General features: G+C 38.8%; 1 protein-coding gene across 5 annotated transcripts in view; it reads right to left on the bottom strand.

The window, feature by feature from the left end:
- The window catches only part of dtnba (dystrobrevin, beta a), a 48,951-nt gene that overhangs the window by 19,448 nt on the left and 8,258 nt on the right, over positions 1-21,245 (bottom strand). For 3 of the 5 annotated variants that reach the window (XM_031728620.2, XM_031728637.2, XM_031728645.2), the window contains exons 2-12: positions 18,298-18,349; positions 12,899-12,990; positions 12,664-12,744; positions 12,188-12,401; positions 11,982-12,067; positions 9,778-9,932; positions 9,538-9,637; positions 7,690-7,856; positions 4,543-4,667; positions 2,312-2,383; positions 388-465 (exon numbers count right to left, since the gene is read on the bottom strand). In XM_031728620.2, the coding sequence (XP_031584480.1) occupies positions 388-465; positions 2,312-2,383; positions 4,543-4,667; positions 7,690-7,856; positions 9,538-9,637; positions 9,778-9,932; positions 11,982-12,067; positions 12,188-12,401; positions 12,664-12,744; positions 12,899-12,989 (1,169 nt within the window). In that variant the 5' untranslated portion in view covers position 12,990; positions 18,298-18,349. Of the gene's footprint in view, positions 1-387; positions 466-2,311; positions 2,384-4,542; positions 4,668-7,689; positions 7,857-9,537; positions 9,638-9,777; positions 9,933-11,981; positions 12,068-12,187; positions 12,402-12,663; positions 12,745-12,898; positions 12,991-14,913; positions 14,933-18,297; positions 18,350-21,245 lie in introns of those variants that run through there. The other 2 variants (XM_039598835.1, XM_031728629.2) reach the window with 2 other exon arrangements.

Raw genomic sequence — 21,245 nt, 5'->3', positions numbered from 1 at the left:
GAAGCACTTTGGTCTGCCTTTGGTTTTAAATGTGCTATATAAATAATATTGTATTGTATTGATATTTTAAATTGCAACACTTTCAAAATAGGAATTGCAGTATTACAATAAAAAAAAAAAATCCCAAACAGGATTTTATTGTAGATTAGAAAACTTTTTTTTCCGTTGTCAATGTCAATTATTGGAAATAAATATAAGTGAAATTAAAAGCTAAGAAGAAACAGAATAATTTACCAGGATATTCTGTAACTGCTGATTTCTCTCTTCATTAGAATGACAGTAAACTACAACATTTCACTAGGCTTCAGCTAAACTGTGCAGCACGGTGCCCTCCTCCTTACTGCCTCCCTGACTCCTTTACGTAACCACCCCTCACTCCCTTCTCACCGCGGGCTGCCCTGGAGGCGATTCACATACGCAGCGATCAGAGCGTGCTCCTCGTTCATTCGCTGAGCCGCCGCCAAGCTGGACGGACACAAAACAGACGCAGAGTAATCAGCCAGTATCAGATAACAGTCTGTCTTACAGGAATTACATCAGTTTAACTTCAAGTCAACACAAAATCTCTCTTAATAAATGTGCATATGAGTAAAAAGAAATAATATTTTCATAACACCTTCAACATGGATTTTGTCAGAAATAACTGAAAAATTTATGATTTTTTTTTTTATATGCTATGGATATCTTTTATTATTTCAATTATTCACTAACATGCAATATTTCTTATTAGTTAATTTTTGGTCCATAAAATGTAAAAAAAAAAGTTCAGAAGAACCCAAAGCATCAGAGTTTAAAGTGAGCCTTTTTTGCTTTTTCTTATGTTCTGTCATATTATTCCAGTGCTGGATGCTCATATTAAATATGACTAATAATCATGCAGTCAGTGTATGTACAAGCCAGACATTCAGCCTCCAGACAGCTTGAAAAGCTTCGTTTCACACAGTTTTTCTACTACTGGCTCTGTATGATGTCACAGAGGGGATAGCCCTAATATGGACAACTCATCTGCCTTTTAAAGCACCTGGTTGCGAGGGACAGCCAATCAGAAGAAAGTTGGATCAGTAAACATTGATTAAGGCTTAGTCTGAAGTGTGAATCACGCTTCTACCAGCACATTTTTCCACTGATTATTACTTCTTTGATTAACCTTATTAACCTCTGTGAACTCTGTTTTTCATCCCAAATACTGATTGGCTGTGGAGGCTCACCTTCATGTATACAAACCCAGAGAGGGTGGAGCAGCTAGCATCCCTAAATCTGCACCAACTTCTCCCTTCAGCTGTTTTTTTTTATTAGAAGTTGAGTTACCACTGTCCACTGTGTGATTGGTGTAAGGTGTTCTCTCTCCCTCGTGTTTTGATCACTTCTTCCTTATTTGTGATCAGGTTTGTAAGCAATTATTTCTGTATTATTAACATTTCTTTTGACTGGAGCAGCTTTGTATAAAGAACCGAAATAAGGAGCTGCAAACGAGCATTAAAAAGTATTTAATCATCTTTCCATCCATCTTTTTCCACTTATCCAATTCAGGGTTGTTGCGAGGCCGAGAGCCTATTCTTACTCTTACAGGACGAGAAACTTTTAAATACACAATTTTTTCATTACTTGCAAAATAATAACTGTCTAAGATTTTACAAGCTATGTAGTGGAGTACGTGTTTTGGCTTTTAGACAGACACCTGTATGGTGGTGTCAGAGATGGCTGCTGTCAGCTTGCAGGAAACTTCACAAGAAATATAATAAATGTAAAAATCATAGAAAACTAAATTTTTCTTTTAACTTCCACTTAATTCAACAGCTTTTTCACAGTGTCAGATCACAGTCACTGCAGACTCCTTCATAACCTATGACAGCATCGTTTTACTGGTGTTGAGTTGGGCTGAATCTCGTATTACTTTTTATTCACCCACCACGAGCCCTTAAATCGTTCTGAAGAGTTCGCATCTATTTTTAACTGCGTGCAAGTGAAGCGCTCATGCTACCGAGCCCTGTATCACCAGTATAGACCCTCTGCTGTGTATTCACGCAGCTAAAAACAGCCTCTTTGTTTCTGTTAACTCATATGATTACGTTAATGTGAAATTACTAATAGAACAACCTAGTAAGCTTTCACTTCACCCAGTTTGCCTCACACTGCAACTCGGAGCTGTGATTTATTGAAATAGCAGCTGGCCAACCAACTTGCCTGACACAGTGGTTAAGTTAAGGTCTGTATTTGCCTTAAATATTAGAAAAATTTTAGTTTAAACAGAAAAAAAGAAATGGAGCCACAAAACTGCACACTTCTAATCAGCTCTAATGTCAGTCTTTACCTTTTCGAGGGCTCGCGAGCTGATGAAGACAGCAGCATGGCTTCACTGGTGTTCCCGACGGGTCTCGATGGTCTGAACACACAAACACAAACACGCGTTAGAGGCTTATTATCAACAGAGTTAACACGGAGGAAGGATAGCGACGTTAAATCATTAAACCGCCGAGGCCTGCCTATCAGAAAGCACGCATTCTTGCGCTCCCATTCACACAGTCACACACTCTCACATGCTTTTGAGTGCATTCATGCACAGTGAACTGTAAAAGGTCTGAGCAAACACAGACAGGCCAAAGATCAAACGAGGGAGAGAGAAAAGAAAGTAAGAGAGGGAAGTGGTGTGAGCGCACATCCAGAGGAAAATTTTAAAAAGAATATAAATAATCACATTTTTAAGTCTGAAATCGAAACCGCATTTTTTAAAAAAGCATACTCACACCCGTGCTAAATTCAGCCTGTGTGTGCTGGCCTGAGTATGAGCCTAACGCCTGCAGGTCTGTGATGACCTGGTCGGCTTCAGTGTGGAAAATTAAACAATGCCGATGCGCCACAGGGGGCGGAGCAACCGAAGTGTTTGGATATACAGAGGCGGGACTTTTGCATGATTTATGTTATCTGAGTTTTCTAGGTAATGTAAAGTTTTGTAGTTCGAATAGTTAGCTTTTAAGCTGTAGATGTTTCACTTCCTATTTTGAAAGTGTTTAAATGTTTAACTGTTAAACATTAACATCATGGCTACAAGAAACTTTAATCTTTTTTGTGCCATCTAACGCGAGGAGGCCTCATAGTGAATATTCCTCCATAGCTTTAGTGACTTTAGAGACACAAAGAGACAATAACACCTGTACAGCCCAGCAGGCGTCTAACTTGGGCACAAAAAATGAGCAAATCAAGGGTTTTATGTAAATAAGTTCAATGCAAAAATCAAACAATCTTCTTTTTAAGCAAAATGAACATTTTCATACACTACAAACGAATAAGAGCAAATTAGAGGTCTATTTTAGCAAAATAGAGGGTAGTTACACATGAATTCAAAAATATGCAGTCCAGTAATATTAGTGTTAATCATACAGTCATCATTTTTTTAGCTTTATTCACACAGATATCCTGTAGGCCTATATGTCAAATCTAGAATACGTTTTAGAATAATGTTTAAAGGTCGTTAACGTTACCATCACACAGTTTAACTGGCACCAGGTTCAATTCTTACAGTCCAAAATCATAACCAAACTGTACAGGCACATCAATTAGATTGATTAGTAGTTAAAGGACAATGTCTCCCTCAATATGGAAGCCCAAAAGCACCAAAATAAACAAATGAATTGAAAATATTAAAAATGTACATGTATGGATTGGTTAACTGACACTTTTAATTTGCTTGTTTTCGATTTTCATGTTTTCAATTTTCATTTTATTTAGTAACTTTATTTTCTATAACATTTTTCCAACGACCAGGCAACTCCAGTGGGATGTGTTCCAATATCATCCCGTGCCATCTGAGTTTTACGAGAATAGTGCATTTTCTTTGTGCAAAAGTCAGAAGATTAAACTGTTTTCTCAGATATTTGTTTCCGATGCATGTATTTAGGAGACCAATGAGAAGTGACACGGTGTAAAGATCAATTGCGGTTCCTGAGATGTTCCGTAATTCACAAAAAACAGACTGATAAAAGGTGGTGTGTATGACTGACAGCATTTATTTTTTTCTCCTGAATTTAGGTAAAGCATTCAACAAGGTTAAGTTTACTTAAAGTATAGCTTTTTAGTGTAATAATTAGGTCAGTACTGTCATACAGGCCAGTAAATGAATCAATTCATACAAAAGCAAATAAATATAGAAGCATATTATTTTTATTTTTTTAAAAATACCATGATATTTTTGTTGGCATGTGTAATGAAACTTATATCCTTTGTCAGTTTTAGGCCTCCATACCTTAAAACTATCACTGTACGTTAAATTAACATCCTAATGAGGTGAACTGAGTGACGGGATAATTGGCACCAAAGGGGACATAATATAATATAATATAATATAATATAATATAATATAATATAATATAATATAATACAATAGAAGCTGAAATTAATCCTATTGTGCCTCACTGAGTAAGACCGCACTGATCTGACAGGAACAACCTGCATAAGTAAAAAAGCGGTTATTGAAAATTTCAGTCACATTTAGCTTTTTGACATTTAGTGTAATAAATGTGTGAGTGCTGGGAGGTCATATCATACACTATGTTGGCGAGGTTAAGGGTCCTCTCGGGTTCTTCTGGGTACACTGGGTGCGGCGGCTCCCTGGACGACACGCAGCCCAGAGTCCTGCTCAGGGCTCGACCGATCTTTGTCGCCGGTGACTTCTACACAAAAACAAACACACAAACATCAGCTCATGAACTCACATTGCATGAGTGCAATAGATGTGTGAAGCCCGTTTTAGAGAATCAACTTCAGCACTTATCGAAAACAGAGATACCTGCTAATTACTGGTAACTAAACTGCAGCACAGACGTAGTGAACAGACTGCTGCCCTTTAGCTATTCACTCACTTGTATATATGTACTCCCAGTTTCCCTTTGTTCGCTGCCAGATCACTTTCTATTCTTTCCATTTAAGGCTTCTACTGATTTCCATTGTTGTTGATCCTTCTCGTGTTTCTTGTTATTGGCTGTTGTGTTCACTTGTTATCCCGTGTATTGACTTGTGGACTAGTTTTGAGTTTGTATAGTCTCCCTTCCAGGATTTGTGTATTTCCTGTCTATGATCTCTGCTTGTCTGGGTTAAAGATCTGGATTCACGGGGGTTTATTCTGACTCTTGGTGTCCTGCTTTTGGGTTCTTCTCTGTCAGCCCTTACACCACTTTGGTGTAATTTCTAGACCACCACAGTGACGCTGTGCAACTTATTTGACAGATAATTTAATGAATCTCAAGGGCTTTACTGTACAAGTGCTTATGTGCATATTTAACCCTTCAAAGGCCCTTTTTTAACCTGAAAATGCACTGACACTTAACTACTGAGCACAAATCTTAAAATCAGGCATCTGTTTTCCCATGAACCACATTCAGGTTGCTCCTGTTGGGTGTCTTTGTTAAAAATAAATAAATAAAAGGACATATACTGAGAATAAAAATGAAGCACAAAGCCCAGTCCTTCAAAAAAAAAAATCACATGGAAATATATGTAAAGCCTGAGCTACGATGAGTATATAATGTTACATGATGACAGGCGGGAGCTGCACTAGTTAGAGGATTTAGTCCTAAAACTGAAACACTAACAAGAAAAATTATGCCAAAGAGTTACTGATGAATAATTCAACAACTATATCTCCTTCTATTAATACATAATTTCTTCATTAAAAACATTTATTCCTTCAGGCTAGAGCAACTTTTATTTAAATTATCTGCTTCAATTCAAATAAATACATCATGCTTGAGTATGAAGCTATAAATATTTGGCTATGTGTACACCTGCATTTAGCTACTGACCCTTTGCCCAGAATTATCAAGGTGTGTTTACAATGTGTGCTTTTATTTTTGAAACCAATTACATTTCCCAGGAGGCTATGTGACTGGTTTAGGTTGTTTTATACCAGAATGAGGGTAGAGCGAGTACAGCTGGAACAGGGGAACAGTTTTAACACCTCAAACTTTAAAAAAAAATGTTTTCTCTGCACATGTGTACAAGCATCATCTTTGATTGTGAGAAATTCATAGCAGGTGAAGTGTGCACCTGAATGTTTCTTTCAAATTAAATAGACCCTTGTGTTTGTATCACTGAACTTAGAGCCCGGCAACTCCATATTCAAATTCCTTTGTCCACTAACCCTCCTCTGCACATATCCAAACCATCTAAGCCTCGACACTCTAACTATATCTCCAAACTGCTCAACCTGAGCGGACCCTCCGATGTACTCATTTTCAATTGCTTTCAATCCAAATGAAAATCTGAACATCTTCAGCTCTGCTTCTTTATCAGTGCCACCATCTCCAAACCATACATACTACCACCTTCTAAACCTTTCCTTTCCTTCTCGCTGCTATTCTTCTGTCCACATCAGCTCTGACACTCATGTCTCTACCCTGCCTGCACTTTTTCCTTCACCTCTCTTATGCACTGTCCATTTCTTTAGATGTTTGACCCCAGGTATTGAAACTCATCAACCTTCACTATTTCTACTGATTGCACATTCACCTTTGCACCTGTCTCACTCTCATTCACACACATTTCATTCCTCTTCTCTCCAAAGCATACCTCCACCTCTCCACCTGCTTCCTACTCTCACTACAGGTCGAAATGTTGTCTGCAAACATCATAGCCTGCAAACAAGAAGGGGCTCAGAGTTGATAGCTAATGTAGTCCTCTTCCACCCGTCCGGTCTCACCACGGTCTCGCTGTCCTCATCCATGTCCTGCATCACCCTCACATACCTCTCTGGCACTCCTGACTTCCTCACGTAGTACCATTTATTAACAATTTACATATTTAATAAATAATTGACAGGACACTGAGTGGTCTCGGATACGATACGTCAATTATGATACACGATGGATTCAAGCTCCAAAGAATACCAATGAAGAATGCACTAATGGAGGCCACAATTACATTCGCGACCACTGTGAATTTTAATGGTTTAAAATGCTATTGTTATGTAGTTGTAGCCTCCAGAGTTATTATGTTGTTGTGGCAGGGGTGTGGTCTTTGGCTCTGCTGCAGTGGAGGGGTGGTACGGTAAGGTCACAGGTGGTGCTGGGAGGTCAGAGGGGACAGGTGAGAGGGATTGCAACTAATGAGCTCTCCCCCTTTTTAGTGTCTGGAGTCGGGAAGGAGTGGTGTGTGTGGTGTGGGAAGGCGCTGGAAAGCTGGCTTCCCGGTTGAACACAAGGTGTCGAAGTAGTGAAAAACACGGTTTTTCAAAATAAAGGCGCTGCGACTGACACTCAAACACTGTGTGGGTCCTGATCATTTCAGAGTTGTTTTAAATATTTCTCAACAGGGAAACAAACATAAATATTAATTAATTAAATACAATAATTTTGTATTTGCAGCCATTTTCAACTATTTTACAAATGATCTGTTCTTGTTTTTTTTAACTGTTGCTCAATAAATGAAATTATTCACTGAAATTAAATATTTTTGCTAAATGTTTTTCAGCCAACTGCGGAAAACAAAGTACTTTCAGGCATTACTTATTATTACTTTTACAGTGAGCAAGGAAAGGAAACATCACATGAATTATAACTTGTTTTCATTCATTAGCTTTTGTGCGGTAATGGAAAGAAGTAAAAAAGTGTCCCAGCTGTACTACAAATGAGCCTGGATGCGCCTCTGCACAGCGAGAGCCCCCTGCTGTGATGGATGAGTAACCGCTCCGTGACTCACCCAGGAAGAGTGCTCCTTCATCTGATGCTTGTTGCTGTGCGAGCCGCTGGTGTTGCCACGCCAGAAGCAGTTTTGGCAGAGCTGGTAACCGCGGCAACGGAGGCAGCGATAGCGGAAGCCTGTCATGCCGTTGCTCCGACAGTAAGAGCACGAGACGGGATGATAGACTGAGAGAGGGGAAAGCATGAGACATTGATAAAGAGAGAGCACTGTGCTGTACTGTGGTTTTTATTTTTATATAATCAGTTATTACCACAATAAAATCCATTTTACATCCAAGACCTGACTTTACAAAGAGTCCACAATATCTAAAGGCACGATAAAAACATAAGGGATGACAAAGGGTTCTTTGCACAGTGGAGTCAGCCTCTATGTTTTTCCTGTTCCCACGCACTGATGTTAATCACCAGACAAATCTGTGGCTAATTAACTTTCTAGATACAGAACATTGATTGGCACTAACAAAATTACCCTTTTTTTTTTTTAACAAAAATACGGTTTCCACTTGAGGCAGTTAGCAGCACTTTTTACCAAAATTCTATTTTTAATTTGTAAAAACATTTGAGGAGAAATGAGGGTGAAACAGGGGACACGTTTAGCATAATTCTATTTTTTTGGGCCATTTCCCCTCCAGCTTCCTTAGTTTGTTCACACCGTCAGGCAAAAGGTGAAACACGATGTAAACACAATGACTCAAAAGGTTTTGAATGAATTCTGATAAAACTGTGTCTAGAGTTGAGTGGAGTCGTGTTAGGAATCCATTCATGCTCAGCTATACGGAGCTATTTAAAACTTTTTGACAACATATAATGTACTTTAAGAGGCTTGTAGTGCAGTAAAAGTACAGTACATGTAGGGAATGATATATGGAGATTCGAAATATTAGGTTACTTTGGACCTCTAGCCTCTTCTTCAGGGTCAAATAAGGTCAAATTCCATAAAATGTATTTTTTTAAATTATGCTTAAAAGTTGCCTACCTTTATTTATATTGGCACCATGTGTGAGATGATATACTGGTTTAAGGGGGCTCAAAATATCCCATTATCGTTTGCATCCAAATATTATGTCACATATGACCTCAGTTTTGCATTTCTGTAAAAGTCTACCTTTCTTTCAAAATGACCTTAAAACATTGTGTAATCACTATGTTTTTAAAGGAAGTATTATAAAGAGAAAGAGAATAATGTGCCTAGTTAGTTAAAAATATGCAGCAGAATAATATTATATAATAAGCTCAAGTTCTTCATTTCCAGTTATTTACAAATCAGTGCCTATTATCTATTACCCATTCCCACATATTATATGTATAATAAAAATAATAATGGATTGGATTTCATATAGCGCTTTTCAAGGCACCCAAAGCGCTTTACAATGCCACTATTCATTCACTCTCACATTCACACACTGGTGGAGGCAAGCTACTGTTGTAGCCACAGCTGCCCTGGGGCAGACTAACAGAGACGAGGCTGCCATATCGCGCCATCGGCCCCTCTGGCCAACACCAGTAGGCGGAAGGGTAAAGTGTCTTGCCCAAGGACACAACGACCAGGACAGAGAGCCCAGGGATCGAACCGGCGACCTTCCGGTTGCAGATACGCTTCCCAACCCCCTGACATGTGTCATGCCACCATTATCTGACTTTTACTGCACAATAAAACCTCTTAAAGTATGTTTAAAAAGAGAAAATAAAATAAAATAAATATATGTAAAATCTAATACTGTTCTGTTAAATGTAAATACTGCCCAGAGAGTGAGCTGCCTTGGTGGAGGTTTATTTGCAAGTAAATTTCTGCTAATAAACCAGGTCCGCTGTTAGATAGTTTGCATTATATCAACAGTGTCTGTACCATGCTCCACATTGGCCAGGCGGTGCATCAGAGGCAGCCAAATGAGACACTGAGGAGGGTCGGCCACGATGTCCAGGAACATGTTGAGCATCACTCTCTTCTACAAAATAAGAGCAAGGCTGTTTATGAACACAGAACCAACACAGTGAGCCTGTTTCATCCTTCAACCAGTTAAAATGAGTGTGAGTGTGTGTGTGAGTGTGTGTGTGTGTGTGTGTGTGTGTGTGTTTGTTTGTTTACCTGTTGGGGGAAGCAGGAGCGTGCTAAGGTTTGTGTGTAGCCAAAGGAAGGCCCTTCATATACGGCAGTGGGCAGCTTGAGAGCCTCCCTCAGAAATTGATCAAACTTGGATAGTACCAATACACCGTTGGGGTCAGATACCTGAGAAAACACATCTACACACACGTGCGCACACACACAAACACACACAAAATGAAGAAGACAGCTTAAAATACTACATGTCCAAAACCCAGTGCCTCTCTTAACCTTGACTTTAACCAGTAAGTGTGGCAGATTAGATCAGTGAGTGTCATAAAAGCCAGACTCTCTCAGCTGAGTTTTTGTTTAACTTTGGAGCTTTTTAATTTAATCTTAAATCTAATTTAATTTTTAAAGCATTTTTGAGACTTCAAAACTTCTTGAGTACAGGTGCACATGATATTTTCAGGGTTTTTTTTTTCTTTTTTCTATTGCCCACTCCATGTAATTCGAGTCTGTGACATGGACAATTTTCATGGTGTGAAGATAAAATTGGTCATGGCTTCATTAAATTTACTAAAGTTCTTTAAAAAAAATAAAATCAGCTGATTTTGATTAGGTTAGCAGGTACATTTTTGGAAATCTGACTGACCCTAACGCAAATGAAGGTAAATAAGCATGAGCAAACAGCAGCACTGATATTTCTCGTCCACCAGGTGGCGCATATGCAACATATAAACAGAATGAAAGATTTCCTGTAAAAAACAAATATAACTACAGGTAAAATGTACCAAAGCTTGTACTAAACTGCTTTAGGCCACATCGAGGATATGTTTTTTACAACTTAATAAAGTTTTCTGAAAGTTTAGTGAACCATCCACTTAGCAAAACATGTGCAATCACCAGTCTGTGCACTCACAATACAAAGCACATCTGCATGAATTAACCACCTTACTTTGTTGTGTTGTGACAGTCCACAGGTAACACCTTTGTCACTGATCCAGATGTCCAAGTTGGATAAAATTAACATTTTGGACAACCACTCTTATCATGCAATACTTGCTGGCGCAAACTGATGCAGTTTTTGCATTTTAAGAAACCTTCCCCACCCCTGTTTTAGGATTTCATCATAATATAAAAAAAACTCCAATTTATAAACAAATATTATAAAAAAAAGTATTGTGTTCCACTTTAACATGACTGTGTGCACCACAGCCTGAAGAAAGCCTAGATAAAATTCATAATTTCAATCAGCAATCAGGTCGACCTCTCACAGTGAACATCATTTGCTACAATGACAGTTTGCAGCTGAAAATAAGATTAAAACGATCCAAATCATTCAGAAAGAAAATGTGCAGGGACTGACTCTGTATAGCAAAAAAATTGCTGGTTCTCTTCTTTTAATCTTTGAATTCAGGTGTTTTCAGTCCCACTGCTGTAAGTGTATAAAAAAAAAAAAAAAAAGAGCTCATTAAATTTGAGCGTGGTACTATAATAGGATGCCACTGTTGTAACAAACCTGTTTGTAATCCCTCCTCAAAGTGGCATTCTTGCAAAGTGAAAATGTTTAAGATCCACAGCAACTCAGTTATAAAGTGTCAAACCACTTGTGGAGGCATATGGTGCATAAAAGTAACCAACGCTCTCCCGACTCTGCAGAGCTCCAAACCTCCTCTGTCATTAACATCAGCACAGAAACTGTGCACCAGGAGCTTCATGGTATGGGTCACCATGGCCAAACACACAGTTCCACTGTACAAACTGGCAGATTAAACCACAATAAGTGGTCAGGTTTATGCAGAGCAGATGTACCCTTTATCCATCAACATCACATCTGTGTTCTGATTCGTTTATTTCTAGTTTTCCTTCTCATATTGCTCTGCCTCTCTTTCCCCCAGTCTCTATTTTACAGGTTTTTTATTTTTTGTATAGTTTGAATTTTTATTTGTTCGCTTGTTTTAATATGTCAGTGACTTCCCCCCCACTGTTTTCTAGGTTTTCATGTCATGGGCTGTACAAAAGAAACTGAGTTGACTCATATGTAGCACATGGCAGGAAATAGCAAGCACACTGAGTGACATTCACACTACTATAAATACTGTGGTTTAAGCAAAGACACATGTGCTCCTCAGTCACTAACAACAAACACACCAAACTATTACTGCAGATGGGGGTAATAATTATGATCATTTTCTAGGAAATGCAAGAGATTTCGTGTCTGTTGTGATGTATCGACTGGTACTCACAGCGGAGTTTATCCACCAGCTTCCCTCCACACAGAGTGGCCAGCATCGCCTTTACAGAGAGAACCGTCAGACGGCTGTCCGGCTCACTGCGGCACAAACAAAAGCACGTGTGACGTTTGTGAAACTATGACAAAGACACACTCATTTAAAGGCAACAACAGGATGTGGAGGGCCACATCTCACTGTTGCGACTTCCTAATCATTACCACTCGATGGCAGCCAGTAAGAACTCAACCAGCAGGACGGTGCTCTGCTGCGGGTTGATGGTGTGTGTGGTGGGCAGGCGTTTGCTGAGCTGGTTGAACAGAGAGGACACGAGGTTCTCCAGTCTGGTCACAGAGATGCCAGCGTTCAGCTCTACTGCGTTTAGACCAGCGTCCCGCACCGCTTCGATCACATTGTAAATGTCAATGAGATGCACTGGAAGAAGAGTAAGGAAGTCAAAGTGTTTAAATTCTTTTTAACTTTAAGAATCTTATTGTTTGATAGGTTTTGAAAGATGTGCAATGCTTCACTATTTTCAATAAAAAGTAAGATTTTGATCAATTTTTTCTGCACTCATTTTATTATTATAATAATATGTCACAATGTAAAAATTTTCCCTTTTACGTCAGCCTAAACTGACACATGATTATTTTAATAACGCATCTTTCTGTTGTGAACGAGGCCAGTTCTGACTCACAGTTGCATCTCTTCTGTATAAATCTGAGCTTGCAGGCCGTTCGATATGTTGACAGACAAATGGCATCAAAGTTCTGTTCCCCTGTCGAAGAAGAAACACAGCATCAGTAAATAGCTCTCCTCAGTCTCAGTGCGACTAGTGTGATCTATTTAAGAAGATATATTTATCTTTAAAGGAAGTGTTGACATGGTTGAAGAAACATTTAGGGGTTAAACGAAGGCTCAAACTTGCTCACCGAGCTCCAGGAAAATCCGCCTCTCCTCTGCTTGCGCTATCGCTGGAGCTCTCCTCCCTCTGTCTCTCTGCCCCCCCTCCTCCATCACCATCCTGCACAATACACACAAAACATCGCAATAAATGCTCAGTACCTGGATATTCACTGAAGGAAAAAAAAATATGCTTCCATTGAGTAGTAGAAAGAAAATAGTTCCTACATGAAACTGCACACAACAAGGGTGATAAAGGGGTTAAGTTTTAAACAACATAGGGCGAAAGAGCTACAAAACCGGGTAACTAACAAGAGAAACGAGATAATTAGCTAAAAGAAAATCTACACGAATAGCTAATGAAGCTTGTTTCTGCTACTGAAAAAAAAAAAAAAAAAATTCCCATCTGCAAGTCAAAATTTCAACTTGATGACTCCAAATTAATTGCCCAATTTTTAGTTATTTTCCCTGAAGCTTGATTTAGTAAGTAAATTTTAGTAAAAACTAATTTAATAATCTGAAACTTTGACAGACTGCAAAGAAAATAATTTTTTTCAGTGGACCTCTGGCCAGGTGTTTCTGCTATTCATACCCTTTGGAGCATTTCAAATAAATAATCTGACAATATATCTTGATATATGGTAAAGACCCAGAAGTTTGTGCAACTATTGAGCTTATTAACAGCCCGTCAATAATATACAGATATCTGTGTCAGTATAATGCACCTGTACAGGTGATGTTGACATCACGATGTCTTGCAAAAACATGAACCGGAGGATTTTTAAGAACCATTTCTAAAGATCATAACATAGCCTCTTTTTACCTTGTGCACCAATTATCTCTTTTTTTAAAAGATCATGTTGATACATTTAATGGACTTAAAAAATAAATTAATTTAAATTAATTGCTACAGTGTATCAGAGTGCTCTCAAAGCTCTTATTCCTGATTTCCATCGATGTTCTTTCTTCTGTGTTTTGACTTTACGTGCATGTGAATTGGTTTGAACTCCGCACATTTCTATATATGGTCTTCACAGAAAAACATTAAAAAAAACAAACATCATCATCAGCGTTCTTTTTTTTTTTATTAGACCTGTTAAAAACAGACTAAATCTACAGGAAACAACTGGTTTAATCCAACGAAATACTGTAACTTTACTGTGTACACATGCAGACTCATGCAGACACTCCCAGCTGCAAACAAAAACTAGAGCCAGACAGTCAAGTTCAGGGCCACCAGAGGATGAGCTGAGAGCTCGGTAAATAAACTTAATAACGAGAGCAGCTGATGAAACCTGAGCTGTAGGCTGGCACTGAACAAGGACAATTAAACAAGGATTAAACAAGGATATAGAGGGAAGAGCGAGGAGGAGAGGGAAAGAAAGAAACAAAGGAATTAAACAAAAAGAAGAAAAGACATGAGGACGTAAAAAGGAAATAACATAAGGTTAAAGAAAGAAAGAAAGAAGTTGTCAGGTAACAAAGAAATCACCAGAGGACAGGGTCACCATGGCAACAGTTACACTACACCACAAAAGTGAATCACACACAAATATTTGCATTCCTTGTTCAAAAGTGCCACACACACACACACACACACACACACACATTCCAGAGAGGATTTGAAAGCTTCCCAGGAGACTTCATGCTTCATTCAGACAAAAGAAGGATCCCTCCTTCCAGTTAGTCTCTCACACACACATTTACATCTTTATGCAGTGGTTAAAACTTGCTGTTTCAGTGCTACTTCTGTCTCACACAGACTCAGACAGGCTGATATAAGTTTGTCAAGTATATGTGCAACTTGCAGCTCTTGTAAGCCACTGCCGTCTTTACAAGTCTGTTAAAGTGACAACATTCTGTCATATAGTGTTTGAGTGATAGCAAACATTTCAGCTAATGAGGTCAGAGCTTTCACAAGTAATCCCCATGAGCCAAAAGCTGCTCTAAAGACTCCTTTTGTCTGCTCTTAGCTGTGTATGAGGTGAGTGAGAGGGCATAACCTTTAATAGGGTTATCTCAGATTCACAGAAACCACACCCACCTGCTGATCAAACCTTCTGTTTACAAGGTGCAACCAATCAGAAGGAAGTTTTCCAAAAGGGAAGATGATCTTTAAAAAAAAAAGAGGTGCTAGTGTAAGATAAATAAGAATTACTTTCACACTGTGAGTCATGCAAAGCTACTCGAGCAGATTCACAAACAGACCAAAAACTTAAATAGGCAGAACCGTTCCTCGCTCCTACCTCTACTAATTCGGGACACCAAAACTGGGGCTGGCCCTCTTTGTGGCGTTGACAAATTTTTAAAGCATTTTAGGGCAATGTCTGTGGGCTCACACAATGACCATACCCTGGATAATCATCCTTAGTCACAAAGGGTCGCCAAACCAGGTAGCTCTGCATGTTTGAGTTGGCAGATTTTTAATGCCAGATACATTTCCTGACCCAACCCCAAAGAGTCCCAGGATCAAACTAGGGGTCTTACGCTTGTTACACCATAGTGTAAACCACTACACTCTGGAACCACTTCATTAATACGACTAGTGAAACTAAAAACTAGTGACAAAGCCCACAACTCGTGAGGAAATTATTTACGAGGGCATCAGAGTGAGCAACGTAAAGGCTGTTTTTACCCTGTAAACTTCTATACAATCAGACCTATTTTTCTCTGCAACCATAGGTGTCGCCCCCTGCTGGCCATTAAAAAGAATGCAGGTTTAAGGGACTGCATTAGCTTCAGACTCTGTGGCTACAACCCTTTTTAAAAATGTTATAAAGTCAATGGATGCATGCGACACCAGAGTGTAGTTTGTGGAGATCACATGGTCCCAGAACAAACAGATGAAGCTATCAAACGTGTTCAGTAAAATCTGGAAGATCACAAATAAATGCATTAACAAGCTGATTCATTCCTTCACCTGATTTGGGGCCTACAAAGTTATTTAGTATTCAATCACATGTAAGAATGTGCGACCATTAAATTTTAAGCATTTCTGCTTGTAAAATGACTGTTAATTGACTCTCAAAATAGCATACGTTTAATTAACCTCTTAATTTACCTCAGAAATATCTTTAGCTTCCAATATCCAAGGGCAAGGCGCCTGAATCGGTGGCTGTTGAGGGTAAATTAAAAGTTTAATGACTTCACTGAACAGATTTTTTTTTCACTGGTCACAGGCATGAGCCAAAAACAGAACTGTGACTGTTTCCAAAAGTCTCACCAGCTCCTCAGTTACCACAGTGGACTCTCCTGGTGAGTAAACTGTTATTTCCAGCCTGGCCTTGGTGATAACTACACCCTGTCTGTCTGTCTGTCTGCATGTATAAAGCTGACACAGAGGAACATTTGGTCTGTGAGCTGTGCTTCCTAATTTAACTCTAAAACCTTTAAATCATCACAGATATAATTATGCTTCCCGCAATTAACCAAAACTATGCAAAAAAAGGATAAAAATAGCTTAGCTGTTGTTTTCCTAATCACTAGTTCAGAGTACAAAGTTAAGTCACAGGGAATCCACTCAGATTTGTTTAAAACGAAACTCTGATATCAAACAAACTTTCACCCAGGTCACTGAACTCGTGTACTCGCAGCTGCCTAAATAAGCCCAACTTCGTAAAATAAAGGCTGAATTAAATACAGTAGGCTGGTGGGTAGTTCCAGCACTATTTGTGTCAGGACCCCTTTAGTCAAAGCAGGACTGCTATTTCCACCTGCAGTGATTTATATTTCATGGCATGGCTCTGTTCTCGACCCTTCCCACCCTTCTATGTGCATGCATGTGGAGAGCAGCAGCATCAGTAACAGAAACTATGACATTGCTTCAGTCAGAAATAGCATGAAATGGAGGTCACAGGTCACCTCTGCCTTAAATGGGAACTACTATGCTTTTCTTCATTTTCTGTCAGCCAATGTTATTATTATTATTATTATTACAGAAGCATTATTCTAAACAGTGACTCATGCAAAGTTACTGAAGTACTAATTTATGGGCCAACACTATCAGATTCAGCTGTGAGAGGTGTGGTGGAAGATAGAGGACCCAAATGCAGTGGTAGGCAGAGGTTGAACAAAAAGTTAAGTATCTATTGCTTAAAATGAACAACTGACAGTCAAGAAACAAAAAGAGTCACTAGGAAGCACTGGGAAAAACAGTAGGAACAGCACAGCTAAGTGGGACAACTTGAAAAAGGGCCAGTGGAAACGATCACAACAAATACACAAGGTGATGAGGGAAGAGGAAACGAGGGGAACACGGCTAAAGCTAATCACAGAAAAATCAGACAAGGGAAGTAAACAAAATGGCAAAATAAAACAGGAAATAAACAAACAAGTGGAACATCACAGAGACTTGACACAAAAGGGCTGAACATGAGGGAAAATGTAATATACAAAACTAGGGACCAAAAACAAAGAAGCTAAAGTCATGGTAGATTACTGCTGAAGTGGTTTGTTTGCAAAATAAAAGTGTCTTTACAGTAAATACCTGTATTACTGATTCATAAAGCTAAGTGTTAGCTAACAGAGTAGGGGCTCTCATTACCTTACTTTGTATACTTGAACTCCTAAAGTACAGGGGGGCGAGAACTTAGAAGAGAAGAGACCTGGAGAGTATTTACAGCTGCTCCTTTTCTGTGTGGGTGGAGATGCACATTGGTGTTGCACCCTGGTGTTTTATTAGCGCTAACATTTGCTGAGCTTTATGGAAACAAACACATTACTCTGAGCACACACTCTGTATCCTGGTGGTGATATATGCTGCTAGGACTCTCTGATGACCCAAAGAACAAATACTCACTACTGTCAGGTTTCATAGACATGGCACAGACAGTCCAAAAAGGTAGCCTTGCTCAGTGCAGGGATCAAACTGCTGACAGCCTCTACCTCCTCAGCCCTGGCTTACCTCCAGTTATCTTTATTAGTAGTTGGAGAACAAAGTATAGGAGTAAATAACATAGAATAGTCCCAGAAGTCAAGTAATATTCCTACAGAACCCCATCGATCCTTACAACAGCCATTCATTTTAAATTGACCTCATAATTCTTACCACACCATCAGTTTTGGTTTGCTTGAGACCTCTCTCTTATTATCCTTGATTTTATCATCGACAAAACTGATGTTTTCCCGCTAACAGAGACCTGGTTAAATTGTGATGACAATTTCACTGAGGACCAATTATGTTATTAATTATGTTATATTTGCTTTTTATTCACTTCTTTTACATTTTTAATGTTATTTTATTTAATTTTATTCCTATTTCCTTTTTTATCGCCTCTTAAGTATTTATTTTCCTGTTTGTTTCTTCTAAAGCACTTTATTTTGAAAGGTGGTATAAAGATGAACTTCATTACTATTATCATCATTATATGAGGGTGTGTGTGTGTGTGTGTGTGTGTGTGTGTTTGTGCGTGTGGGTGCGTGGTCATACCTCTCTGTGTCAGGGGGGTCACACAGGACAGAGGAGTCTCAATAAAGGTCGTCTAGCAGAGAGACAGAGACAAGAGAAAGGCAGTTTGAGTGTTTCCAGCCTTTCAAAGACTCTTTGGGGACTCACCACACCTCGATATCCCTACACATTAGTTGGAGACCCGCACACATGTTTATACTCATCTACAATCACTCTTTGGTCAATTTAGTTTATGATTTGAGTTTTGACAGTGCTACTCATCAGCCTCCCACTAGACACACCTATGGATTTCAAAATCCTATGCCGCCTTGTTCTCAAGTTATCACATTCACAAACATCCACACCGCCTACCCGGGTGGCTGATGACAATACCCCATCAGCCTTTTTACAGCTGTGGGGTAATAAAACTTTTCTTAGCTTTTCATTGTTTTTTTTAGTCCAAATGAACGGCACCTTCCGCAGCCTATATACCAGTGGACAATCACCATGCTCTTATGTTGGAAGTTTATTGCCCACTTACGAGGTAACTGTAGCCCCTCATGTCTTATGTTTCATAACTGCCGTGAGGTCACTTTTCTGCCATTCAGCTGTTTGAGACCTGGCTCAAAACTTACCTCTGGGTAGGAAAGTGCAATTTGTCCACATATAATTAAAGCAGCGGTTTACATTACTTTATGGAAGTCCACACATTTCTCTGTTATTTGATTAAGAAAAATAGATTTCATGACTTTGGCCAACTCTCTAACCAGAACCTGCAGCAGGTGGAAAACTGGTTAATGACTATAGAGCTAAACGACGACTACAGAGTCCATCCCTGGCATGAGAAACTCGATAGTGTGGGAGCTGATTACAGTGCTCTGGTATTTAATTGTCACAATTCCAGAGTAGATACTTATTAAGACAACTGATTGGTACAGTGTCCCCCACAACAATGCTTCCACCACAAATACAGCCCAAATCTGAGCGAAACACTGATTAGAGCAGGGGTAGGCAGATATTTTTTTTTTTTTTTTTTTTTTTTTTTTCACACAGGGCCAGACTGAGAAAAAGTTGGCAAAGGGCGGAAAAGAAACTTGTTAAAATACATGAATTTTGGTACACATGACAGACTGTTTTAAAGCAAGTCTTAGTAAATAGTTAATTCATTATTATTCATCTCTGGCTCTCCTCCATAATGTCCTGTTTCCTTCCTGTCAAGCCCAGAGATCACCACCCCTCCCTGAGCCTGGTTCTGCTAGAGGTTCCTTCCTGTTAAAAGGGAGTTTTTCCTTCCCACTTTCACCAAGTGCTTGCTCATAGGAGGACGTCTGATTATTGGTGTTTTCTCTCTAATATTATAGGGTCTTTACAATACAAAGCAAGTTGAGGCAAGTTGGGTTTTTGTTCTAAAAACCAAGAACTTTCCATTAGAAAATGTTAATTTTCCTGTGTCAGTCTGGTGCACAGTCAGCCCTTAATAAAATGACTGAATAAAATGTAAGCATTTACAGACTGAAGTGATTAACAAATACACAGTCATATTTATGGATACGAATGCACCAAAAACTGTGTTTACTTGTACAGTTAACTCAAACTTTTAATATTGTCACGGAACAGACCTGCACCACTGCATGAGGGAAAGCTCGGCCAAAGTTTTTAGCCATTGTGACGTGTATGTTTTCATCTTCATTTTCATTGATCTATTTACTACTGAACAAGTTCTATGCTCTTATTTTGAAAGTTTAGAAACTTAATGAAGAGACAGCTGATGCTTTCTCTGTTATTTATAACCACAAAGTATATATCAGTAAATATTATTATTCTATTTAATAACTTGTTGGTGTGCGGCTCTTTTGGTGCACACATGCACACGACATTCGCTGCAGGATTTGGGAAACTTTTAGGGAACTGATTAGTTTTCCTTTGTCCCTTTCCTTGTATTTTACCCATGTATAGATTAAACCATACTTTTTCATTTCTCATGTTGCTGATCTGCATACTGAATTTATAAAACTAAGACTCGACACTAAATTAATACCATACTATCTTCCATATTCTCTAAGAGCTGGAAACAAAGCATCATTATTTTTGACTGACACGCTCTATTCCTTTGTTAAAAGCAACAGTACATGCTGAGTGTTTCTGCGCCAGATAATCTAGTGTTTTATAGACAAATATAAGAAAAGACAGCAAAAACCGAGCAGCTGCCAAGTACCAACAAAACATAACTATAATGACAGGCTCTCAACAGCAGCAGAGTCAGCAATCCACCCACAACAAAGAATATTTTTCCTCTGGTCCTTCATGCCCCACCACTGGCTCCCACAAAAAACACTGCCCCACAAATATTGTCCAATAAAACTCTAAAAGAAATATGGGATAGTTTTGCATTTTTCTCTTCTCAGCTGCATAATTTTAAACAAATAAGTGAGAATGCACGGAAGACAGTTTAAGGCAAGTTTCACACAGGATTTTAAAACTTTCTCTACAAATGTAGATGGTCTGAACTGCAGGCGTAGCAGTAATCAGCTATTAGTTGTGTATGTGAACTCTGAATGCTATACATGTTGCTGTAAACCTCTTATTTTGGTTGTTTTAAGCACTTTCTTAACAAACTCTACACAACATCCATATACTGTATATAGTTTTACAGTGGTGGACTCTAATATACAACATAGGAAAAGCTTAAAATAAGATTGGTGTATTTGCAAGTAGTCTCTGTGAATAAAAAGCTCAGATTTCAGCTACTGGATATCTGTATGATGTGAGTAGATTTCCCAAATATGGTCATTTAAGGCAAACAGCTCTGGCTCTGCCCACAGAAGCTCCACCCACCTGACTACGGCATCCCATCTATGGAAGCTTGCATATATAATAATAAAATAATAATAATAATGATAATAACAATAATAACCATCTGTAAGTCTAAATTTCAAAGTTATATCTCAAAATTTGAACTTAGTTATCTCAGTTTGAGATAAACAGTAAGT

Source organism: Oreochromis aureus, linkage group 15 (assembly GCF_013358895.1).
Source record: "Oreochromis aureus strain Israel breed Guangdong linkage group 15, ZZ_aureus, whole genome shotgun sequence".
In the NCBI taxonomy this organism is placed as follows: Eukaryota; Metazoa; Chordata; class Actinopteri; order Cichliformes; family Cichlidae; genus Oreochromis; species Oreochromis aureus.
The sequence above is the reverse complement of the archived record's forward strand: the minus strand, read 5'-3'. Positions and strand labels throughout refer to the sequence as shown.